The sequence below is a fragment of the Vombatus ursinus genome, unplaced genomic scaffold (genome assembly GCF_900497805.2).
Source record: "Vombatus ursinus unplaced genomic scaffold, bare-nosed wombat genome assembly UNPS02000749.1, whole genome shotgun sequence".
NCBI lineage: Eukaryota > Metazoa > Chordata > Mammalia > Diprotodontia > Vombatidae > Vombatus > Vombatus ursinus.
In genome coordinates this window covers 22,761,334-22,772,409 of record NW_020940527.1, presented here as the reverse complement: position 1 = coordinate 22,772,409, position 11,076 = coordinate 22,761,334, and the positions used below count along the sequence as shown (strand labels likewise).

The window sequence follows — 11,076 nt, the reverse complement described above, 5'->3', positions numbered from 1 at the left end:
ACAGAAAGGTTAAGAAAAAGATATGTGATTCTTTTACAATAGATAAGTTATGTCACTCCAGTTGTTTTATGAATAGCTATTTCATAAACTACTATGGAGAAAATATCCCAAGACCACATTAGAGCATAACAGATCTAGAGTTGGATAAGGCTATCTCTTCCAAACCCCTCAATCTACAGATGAACAAACTGAGGCCCACATATGTTAAGAAAGTTGACAAAGGCCACAAAAGTAGTAAATAGCATAGCCAGATGTGCACCAGGTCATTTAACTCCAGATCTTTCTTTCTAATGCAACAGACTAGGTTTTTAAGAAGTTAATTAGGATATAATAAAATCAGGCAGAATTCTAGGATAATCACATAATGTTTAGGCTCAATCTTACCTGTATAAGATATCTGGGATCCACGTTTAAATATGGAGACAGAGGACTCATACCAGTAACTAGAGAGAAAACAGGTATTTTATCACAATCAAAGTCTTTGTACTGTCCCATATTTTATATTATACAGAAGCAGCAAAGTGAAACATATAAAATTCTTGGAGGGAAAAGTGGCTTTGAGTTAATGTTATTCCTTTTTCACATTCAAAAAGGCAGAATTTTAACTAGGTTTGGTTTTAGCTGCGTAGAGGGGTTTATTTTTTCTTTTAAAAAGTATTTTGATATATTCTGTCTTTACATCAGTTATCTCTTGAGAGTAATCTCAAGCCCAAGCCATGCTCCCCCTAACCCACCCAAGAGTAACTATGAAGCATAAATATCTGATAGTAATAAAACTTGATAATACATGGAACATTCTATCTTTGAAGTGTCCTGCCTCTATGCTGTGAGCTGGATGGTACATCTTATTATTTGTTCTCTGAAACCATCATAGGGTTTTTGATTACTCAAAATTAAAATTCCTTGTAGCTATCTTTTTATTTACATGCTAGTAATCTTTGTGTATATTGTCCCTTGAGTTCTGCTCATTCTACTCAGGATCAGTTCATGCCAATCAACCAGTGTTTCTCTCAATTCTTCAAATTCATCTCACACACATACTGATGGGAACCCATTTGGATTCCAAGTCTTTGCTACTACAAAGAATGCTGTTAAGGATATTTTGGTATATACTTGTTTCTGTTTTTGAGTTCCTTGGGGTATACATTCAGTAGTGGGAATGTTGGGTTGAAGGAATAGGTCAGTAGCTTTTCATATTTCCACCAACAGCATAGTAGTGTGCCTATCTCCCCAAAGTGCTCCCAGCACTGACAGTTTCCATTTTCAGCCCTCTTTTGACAGCTTGCAGAGTGTGACAATTGTTACAATTTGCATTCTTTTACCATTAGTGATTTGGAGCATATTTCCATTTGACCCTTTATAATATGCAATTTTTCCTTTGAAAACTGTGCATATCCATTGACTACATATCTAAGAGGAAACATCTTTGCATTATATTTTTGTATCAATTCCCTATAAATCTTGGATATCAGACTTTCATTAGTGTTTGAGATAGAGATTGGACTTGAGATTTTATTGATGTAGATTGGCACTCACTCTGCAATTTATAAGTATAGCACAGGTGTTCTTAATCTGGGGACTGGGAACTTGTTTTAAAGAATATTTTGATAGCTCTATTTCAATATAATTCATTACCGTTATAATCTTATAATCTTACTGTATGCATTTAAAAACATTCTAAGAAAGGATTCATAGGTTTCACCAGAGTGCTAAAGAAGTCCAGGACCCACAAAACATTAGGAAGCCCTGTCTTAGAGAGTTGTCATGGCTATGAAAGGTGAAGTGACTTTCCCAGGGTCAGACAAAAAATTATCTAAAAACAAATAAAGCTGGGCTTACAGATAATATTTGATGCCAATATTTTTGCCTACTCTAATTTCTCTTATTTTACTCCTGCTTTTACATGGTCAAAAGGATGTTTTGTCTTTAATGATATACTTTATCCCTTGTTTGCTGAAGAACTCTCCCCCAGACACAGTTGTGAAATGTACTTAATCTAGTATTTTAATTTTTAAATGGTATGATGTTTTATCTTCAGGTCACATATATACCTTGAATTCATTGTGACATATGGAATAAATCATTGATCTAAATCTAATTGCTATTAAACTACCTTCCAGTTTTTTCAACAGTTCTAGTCAAAAAAGGAATCTTTCCCCAAGTAATTTATGTTCTTGGGTTTATCAAACACTGAGATAATTTTTAATTGATTTTGTTTTTTGTTTATGTAGTCTGTTCCACTGGTCTATTTTTATTTTTTAAATGAATATCATATAGTTGTAATGACTACTGTTTTGAAATATAGTTTAAGGTATACTTCCTTCACATGTACTTTTCCCTCAATATTTTCCTTCATATTCTAGATCTTTTTTGTCTAATTCAATAAAGTATCCCTTAGGTAATTTGAGTCATATAATACTAAATATATAAATTAATTTTAGTAATACTGCAATTTCTACTTAGAGAGATTTCTCAGGAAGGGAAATAATTCTAGGACAAAAGTGGAAGAAGGCAAATTGGATGAGGAATTATTAACCATATAATAATAAATTCTTAGGATCACAAAAGAAAAGGACACCAACCCAAAAATTCATCTTCAGAGGAACCTGGCTCTTGGTACGTAGGATCCCAAGATTAACTAAGCCTCAACTCATTTTTCTTACCGATAATCCAATCAAGTCTACAATTTGAGACAGGAGAGTGTTATTTATGGTCTTTAACTCCCCTGAGGAGCTGTGCTCTAAACCAAACCCTGTGGGAGACATTGTAGTAAAGTCTCAGAATTTCCTTTTGCCCTAGTTTCTCCATCTCTGAAAGAAGACTGGATTCCTGCCCCTTGCAGGAATTTGCTGAAAATAAAAGTGTCTAGGGTTATGTGTAAGAATTTTGAATTCTTGGGAAGAGAGGCCTTCTAGAAAGGTAAGTTATTAAATTATAGTATTATGAAGACCCTCTCCCAGTCCACCTTCAGGTCAAGCTTCACCTTTTTCACCTCAAAGTTCCAAAACTGACTACCCCTCTGGAAAAAATGTGGAGGATCCCGACTGAAAGGATAAATCCAGGTCATTCTCTCACCTTTTGTTCCTACCCCCTCACCACCACCTCCACTTACATAAGCCCTCCTTTCTGAACCTCCATAACTTTGACTTCCAAACTTCTACAGTGCTTATTGCCCGCATCACTCCCTTGGACACTGAGCTCACACTAAGTTTAACTTTCTCGTCTTGGTGTGTGTCTGGTTTCTGTAAATGAAACGGAATCTAAGCTTCCTGAGGGCAGGCACTACACCTTTGCCTAAAGGTTCAAAATGCCTGGCCCGTGGCAGGTGTTCAATAGTCGCCTGCTAGACTGAATAGACACTGATCCCCTTGGTGTCCCACCGAGGGACCTGCAGCTACTTACTACGTGATTTTTGAGGATGAAGAGGGTTCAGGGGGAGCCTGACATTGGGGTCACAACTCGAACTCTACACGTGTTTCCGAAATCCTTCCCACTCCTTTCACGGAGTGCCAAGAAGATGGGTGGCTGACAGTTTAGCGGACGTCCAAAAGCCATCCCCCACATCCCTTATGGGGTGGGGCGTATAAAGAAAAGGGATCAAGCACTCTGACACGGACCCCACCCCCACCCCGCCCCCAGCTGTAGCTGGAGAAAGCCACTGGAACCCCGCAGAGAGGAGAGGAAGGGGTAAGATCAGCTGGGAGGTGGGGGAAGGGGGTTCGGGGTGGGTCCTTGGACAGATACTCACGGGGGACTCCGGCCAGATCGGCGTTCGAGTAGCTCACCCCTGCGCCGCTCCCGCCGAAAAACCCCGCCAGGCCTCCCGAGGTCCTGTTGCTGTTGCCTCCGCTGCCCTCCATGGCTCCGCTCCTTCCTTTCCGTCCAATGCCCGAGGTCTCCGCTTCAGACCGGGGCCCCTCCAGCGGCCGTTAGTCCGCGACACCGCGCGGACCCTGACCGCGATGCTCTCAGCCCCTCCCCGGCTGCCGCTGAAGCCGCCACCGGCGCCGCTACTGCCGCCGCCACCTACGCCTCCTTCACGCGGTGACCTTCCGGGGCGACCAGTGACCGTCAAGCGGCTGACATCCGCTTTGCGACGGTGCACGGCGCGAAATCCGGAAATACTTGACGGCAGCAGTTCCGGAGGCGCAAAAGTGAAGGCATCCGAAGTCGCCACAGCTGCTTCTGCTGAAGGGACAGGAACGTACCCCGGCGGGGAGAGAGAGGGAGAAGCGCAGAGGCTTCGGGTGCCCCGGGCGGGCCGAGAGAGTCCTTTCGGAGAGGAGAAGAGGGTGCGAGGACACAGGCGCCGGAGAGGGCATGGTGCGGTGTGGGAGAGCCGGCCGTCCGCCCCCACCCGCCGTCGCCCCTCTCCGGGCCGGTGAATGAGGCTCTCCGCCCGGGCTGGCCCGGGGGCTCCGCGCCGCGGGACCCCAGCATGAGTGCGGGCCCCGGCTGCAAGCCCTGCAGGAAGCGAGTCCGCTGCGGCGCCCCGAAATCGCCGCCGCCCGCAGCCTCAGATTCCTTGAGCCAGCCCGGAGGGAAGAGACAGGTTTCGACCCCTCAGGTCGTCCCGGGGCAGGCCATCCTGTCTTCTCTGGGGCAGAGGACGCCGTCGTCCCCATCCGCCGGCTCCCCGGGACCAGCAGTGCCCCGGCCGCCTAGCGTCGACTTGGGCGGCAAGTTGGGGAACAAAGGTGGGTGCCCCTTGCCCCGGCCTCTGCACCTTTTCTTCCCATTTCCCCGCCCTCTCGTCACCGAGACTGCTTCTGTCTCCCTCTTCATCCCGACACCGCAGTGGCTCTGTGTCCACCTGACGCTTTTTACGAGTTCTTGGCTCCCTGCCTCGAGAACCCGATGCTTGTGGCATTTTCAGGGGAGCGAAAAGTGGAACGTTTCCCGGGTTAGAATTGTTGACTCAACGTGTTCTCAGCCGTCCTTTTTTCTTTAGAATGGATGTAATTTCTTTTCTTTTTTCTTTCTTTCTTTTTTTTTTTTTTTTTTTACTTTAGAGTTAAATTTGATGATTTGGCTAAGACCAGAAAATGGAATGGAGCCCGCGATAAACTGTCCATCATACCAGCTTCAAGGTGTTATAAAATACTGACATTGAATATAAGGATTGAGTATCTTTTTAAAAAAATTTTAAAAATTTATTTTGATTTATCAACAATCACTTCCATAAGCTTTTGAGTTGTAAATTTTTCTCCCTCTCCCTCTCCACGACGGCGAAAAATCTGATACAGGCTATACATATACATTCCTATTAAACATTTTCACATTAGTAGTGTTGTAAGAATTAGAACCAATAGGAGAAACCACCAGAAAGAGGAAACAAAATACAACAGAAGGAAAAAAGCAAATAGTATGCTTAGATCTGCATTCAAACTCCATAGTTCTTTCTTTGGATGTGGATTGCATTTTCCATCATGAGGCCTTTGGAGATGTCTTAGATCTTTGTACTTTTTTTTTTTTTAAGGCAATTGGGGCTAAGTGGCTTGCCCAGGGTCACACAGCTAGTAAGTGTCAAATGTTTGGTCTGAGACCTAATTTGAACTCAGGTTCTCCTAACTTCAGGGCCAGTGCTCTATCCACTGCCACCTAGCTGCCCCAGATCCTTGTATTTCTGAGAAGGGTTAAGTCTATCAATATTAGTACCTAACTGATTATGTTATTCCCTTCTTGAGCCAAATCTGGTGAGATTAAGGTTTAAACAATGCTCATCTCCCTCCCTTCTTTCCCTCTGCTCCCTCTGCTGTAATAGGTTTTTGTGCCTTTTTCTGTAATTTGTAATTTACCCTTGTCTGCCTCCTCCTTTCCTTTTCTCTCAGTAGTTTTCTTAGTTGGAAGGATACATTTAACCCACTTGATTAGATTTTTTTTTTACCATTACATCAAAGTCAACTTATACCCACCCCTTTTATGTATGCCCCTTTAACATGGTGTAATAACAATGCAGTTCTCAAGGGTTACCTCAAGTGTCATCTTCCCTTGTAGGGATGTAAACAGTTTGCCCTGTTAATAACATGGTATTTCTTTCTGTCCCCTTTACCTTTTTATGTCTCTTTTGAGTCTTGTATTTGAAGATCAAATTTTCTGTTGAGTTCTGGTCTTTTTATCAGGAAGGTTTGGAAGTCCCCTATTTCGTTGAATACCCATCTCCTTCCCAAAAGATCATGCTCATTTTTGCTGGGTAGTTGATCCTTGGTTGTAATCCAAGCTCCTTTGCCTTACAGAATATCATATTACATGCCCATGTCTTTTAATGTAGAAGCTGCAAGGTCCTGTGTAATCCTGACTATGGTTCCATGATAATTAAATTGTTTATTTCTGGCTGCTTGCAGTATTTTCTCTTTGACCTGGTAATTTTGGAATTTGGTTACTATATTCCTTGGCATTTTCAATTTTGGATCTCTTTCACGAGGTGATCAGTGGATTCTTTCTATGGCTATTTTACCCTCTGGTTCTAGGATGTCAGGGCGGTTTTCCTTTATGATTTCCTGATAGATACTGTCCAGGCTCTTTTTTTATTGCGATTTTCAGGTAGACCAACAATTTTTAAATTGTCTCTCCTAGATTGATTCTCCAGGTCAGTTGTTTTACCAATGAGGTATTTTACATTTTCATCTATTTTTTCATTCTTTTGTTTTTGTTTGACTGATTCTTGCTCTCTCATAGAATCATTAGCTTCCATTTACCCAATTCTAATTTTTAACAAATTGTTATCTTCTATTAGATTTTGTGCCTCCTTCCCCATTTGGTCAATTATATTTTTTAGGGACTTGTTTTCTTCCGTGTACTTTTTTTCCAGTTGGCCAATTGTATTTTTTAAGGACTTGTTTTCTACAGTTAATTTTTGTCCTCCTTTTTCCAGACTATTGACTCTCTCTTGCATACCTGTCATTTCTTTTCCCATTTTTTCTTCTACCTCTCTCATTTGACTTTTAAAAATACTTTTTGAGCTCTTCTAAAAAGGCGTTTTGGGCTTCAGACTAATTCGTATTCCCTTTTGAGGTTCCAGATATGGGTTTGTTGACAATGTCCTCCTCAGAATTTCTGCCTTGATCCTCACTATTCCCATAATAAGAATCTATCATACGTTTCTTTTTGCTCATGGTATTTGCTTATTTCCTGGCCTTTAAAGAGATTGAGCTCTCCTGCTGGGGAGCAGAGGTCACTGACCCAAACTTCTTGAGTTGGATGCCTAGGGCCTGGTTGATGGCTTTGTGTGCTGGGGCCTCCGATGCTGGTAGTTGGAGGCTGTAGGGTTCTGGCAGCTTACCTGGTGTTGGGCTGGAATTAGCAACACTGGAACTCTAGGGGTAGGATTGGGTAGTGTGGCTCCTGGAGATTTCCTGCTCACTCAGGCCTTTCCTTCCTGTTGCTTTCTTCAGCTTCTTTCAGATGGATGTTGCAGAGTGTTTATCTGCCTGGGGCCATTTGGAGTGCTGCTTCTCTGAGTTTTGCTGAGGCATTGGGAGAGCTGGTTGCTGTAGAATGCCTAGGCACCTGGTGGTTTTCCAAGCTGGTTTCCACCGGTTCCCCCACTCTCACTGAGGCACTGTGGGTCCAGGTGTTGGTGTTTGCCTGCTCCACTGCCTGGGTTTCAGGATCTACTCCTGGTATGCTGTGGTGGGACTTTCGCTAGCTTGCTGGGATGCCTCCTGTTCTGTACTGCTCCCCTTCCCCCAGGGCAAGAGGGGCCTTTCCCGGTTAATCCCTCCAGCTACCTGGGCTACTGGAATGCTGCACTCCATCTTTCTTTTGGTTCAGCTGTTGCAGGGTTTTTCTGGGCTTTCAGAGGTTAATGGATGTCGTCTCTTAGTGATGAAAGACTATCTCAAGGGAAAGAATGAGATGTCTGTGATTTCACTAGATGGATTTAGGAGGAAAAGACCCTTTTTGTCCTCATATTTGGGAGGGGAGGAGTCTAAGACCGTGGTCTCAGTTGGTCAGGTAATGCCTTTAGGTTGGGGGAAAAACATCTAACTGATGTTTTGCTTTGACGTCTAGCTCTAGGAAGGCCCTTGCAATTTTTGTGGACTTGAAATTTATCTTCTATCATGTGAAACCCCAAGGAAAGAATGACACTAAGATTGAGTTATTTTAATATGGCTAGTTCAAATATGTTGCCTGCTCTTTGTTCTTTATAAATTGTTCAACCTCTGAAAATTCACTTGCTGGCAGGAAAACAAAGTGAAACAATGACTGTTACCACAGGGCTGGGGAACTTTTCATTGTAACTGGAAATGTGAAACTAAATGAAACAATGATCAAATCTTTATATATAGAAGCGCATGAGATTTCTTCGTGGGTTGAAATTACCATTAGATACAGAGTACTTTTTTTTTAAAGAAGTTATTCTGTATACATAGATGAGGTAAGGGAAAGTAGCTATTTTTTTTAATGTTGCATTCCATATTATGTCAGTCTTTTAGGATATGATTGTTACTGAATGAATAGAAATTTGGCAATTGAATTTGCTGTTTTTGGTATAGTAAAAGAAGACACAGTGGTTCCTCCTTGCTGAAAACCACAAAGTTCAAACTATCTGCCACCGTTGTGCACAGTGCAGTTGAATGTAAGCTCCATGAATCCAGCAGCAGTTTTTCATTTTTGTCTTTATATTCCCAGAGTCTACAAGATAATAGTGAAGTGTGATGGATAAGAAGGCTGTCCATTTATTAAAGAAGTCCTGGGTTCAAGTTCTATATCCATTACATATTAGCTGTGTGATCATGGACGAGTCACTTAATCTCTCAGTGTCCCAGGCAACTCTCAAAGACTTAAATTGCAAGGGAAGGTTAGAACTGTGATTGTGAAAGGAGTTTCTACACTAGGAGTTTCCTGTACTGATACAGTTATAGATCTGGACCAAGACTAATCTCCAGTGCTTAGCACAGTACCTTGCTCATAGTAGTTGCTTTATTAACATTTGTTGGATTGAATTAAATCTTAAACTACCTTTTTTTTTGTACCTTGCCAAATGACAGAATGTTTAATAAGCAATTATACTACCAGTCTTAAGATATTGAATGTCTGTCTATACAGCATCCATCATCAAATTTCCATGAATAGAACTTTTCTCCCCTGTTGTTATTTCACTTGATCTCTGCAACAACTGTGTTAAGTGCTCAGTTATGACTATATCTATTTTACACATGGCAAAACTGAAGTTCAGAAAGATCAAATGAATTACTCATAGTCAAACAGCTGTTGCCAGAGTGAGGATTTGAACTGAGGTCTCTCTCCTAATTCCAGGTTCATCCCTCTTGATACTATACCATGATCTTGGAAGCAAATTTGTGTCTACTGCTAACATGAACTATATCTTAGGTCAGTTATGAGGTATATAAATTAATGTCTACCTTTTTTTTCCTAGTTTTCAAACAAAAGGCAATTACCAATTGGATGAAAGAATTCAAGACAGCATCAAAAGGGTATGAATTGTAATGTGCTTCTTATTGTAAGCTATAGATTAAAAGAATAGATCTTTACTTAATGTGACATGAAAATTTCAAGAGACATAGTTTCAGAGTAATTAATAATTTTGTTAGTTATGGCTAGCAGATAATAAAATGGTCATTTGGCTTTCTCTTATAAACCAAAGACAATCATGGAGGCTGCTCAGGCTTATATACCCTCGGGAGAGTGGGTGTTCCCAACAGGAAACTCTGATTGGTTAACAATTAATGAGAGAATGAATAATTGTAATGAAAAGTGGACCTGTTCTAATGAGGGGCTGAGGAACTTGACTTTGATTTTGTCTCTTTTACTCCTCTCTACCCAGACCATCCCCAGGCAGTCTAGACAAAGGGATCTACCCCCATCCCAGCCTTTCTGAGTAGAACACAATGGGCTGGAATTCACCTAGATTAGATTCTCTTTGAAGGGTTTTTCTAGTTGAGTGGGGTAAGAATTCTGTCTAGATAAGGTGGTCTAGGTGAGGTAAATTTTTGGGCTAGGTCAGAAATCCCAAGAGACTGGATTTTGAATGAAGAAATAGGAAGGAAAAAAACCTGCATTTCCTGGGGGAAGGGGAGGCATTAATTGGTTATTATATTATTATATATTATGTGATGTATGCTATTACATAATACACGTATTATATGGTATATTATACATTATATATAATAATTTCTCTCACTTAAGATGTGAAATAAATGAGTTTTATATACTTAAATACGTATATACTGAGTATATATGTATCATTAAACAAGATACTTTTGTCATTGTTCATGCTATTGTTCCTCCCTGCAGTGCCCTTTCTATTCTTCTATACCATCTAAATACTAATAGTTCCTTCTGGAAATCATACTAGTCCTAGTTCAAAGAATACCTTACAACTACTTTAAATCTACTTTCTCCACAAACTTTTTTTAAGACTTTTTTTTTTTTTTTTTGGCGAGGCAGTTGTGGTTAAGTGACTTGCCCAGGGTCACACAGCTAGTAAGTGTCAAATGTGTGGTCTGAGACCGGATTTGAAATCAGGTCCTCCTGATTCCAGGGCCAGTGCTCTATCCATTGTGCCACCTAGCTGCCCCCACAAACACTTTTTTGACAGCTATATCCCACATTGGTTTTTCATTTTCCTTGAGGCAGCTAGCTGGGGCAGTGGATAGAATCCTGGGCCTGGAGTCGGGAAGATCTGAGTTCAGATCTGAACCTAGACGTTTACTAGCTGTGTAACTGGGCAAGTCACTTCACTTCTGCTTGCCTTAGTTTCTTCAGCTGTAAAATGGGAATATTAATAGCACCTAGCTCTCAGGTTTATTGTGCAGGTTCAAATGAGATAATATTTCTAAAGCATTTAGCACAGTGCTAGGCACATAATAGGTACTTAATACATACTTATTTCTGTCCTTTCTTCTCTTTGTCCTAGTTCAGTAAAACATGGTCTCTCCTTCAAACAGCTTACAAATTTAATTTTAATTTAATTGTACCATGTAAATTAGCACTAGATTATAAACTTATTTACTAATTTTGTTCAAGTTTTTCCTCAATTGGATTGTAAGTTTCTTGAGGTCAGGTTTTATGCTTAAAGTCTGATATTGTCTCTAGTAAATGTGCTCAATA

The 11,076-nt window shown here is 41.0% G+C and overlaps 2 protein-coding genes across 2 annotated transcripts in view; one reads left to right on the top strand and one right to left on the bottom strand.

Annotated features, from left to right (window-relative positions):
- LOC114040053 (mitochondrial import inner membrane translocase subunit Tim23-like) overlaps positions 1–3,999 on the bottom strand; it is a 25,573-nt gene extending 21,574 nt beyond the window's left edge. Inside the window, exons 1-2 of the mRNA XM_027858039.1 lie at positions 3,749–3,999; positions 385–443 (exon numbers count right to left, since the gene is read on the bottom strand). Of these exons, the coding sequence (XP_027713840.1) occupies positions 385–443; positions 3,749–3,860 (171 nt within the window). The 5' untranslated portion in view covers positions 3,861–3,999. The remainder of the gene's footprint in view (positions 1–384; positions 444–3,748) is intronic.
- Positions 4,000–4,438: 439 nt separating this feature from the next.
- Positions 4,439–11,076, top strand: part of PARG (poly(ADP-ribose) glycohydrolase) — a 115,222-nt gene continuing 108,584 nt past the window's right edge. Inside the window, exons 1-2 of the mRNA XM_027859297.1 lie at positions 4,439–4,697; positions 9,383–9,440. Coding sequence (XP_027715098.1) covers positions 4,439–4,697; positions 9,383–9,440 — 317 coding nt within the window. The remainder of the gene's footprint in view (positions 4,698–9,382; positions 9,441–11,076) is intronic.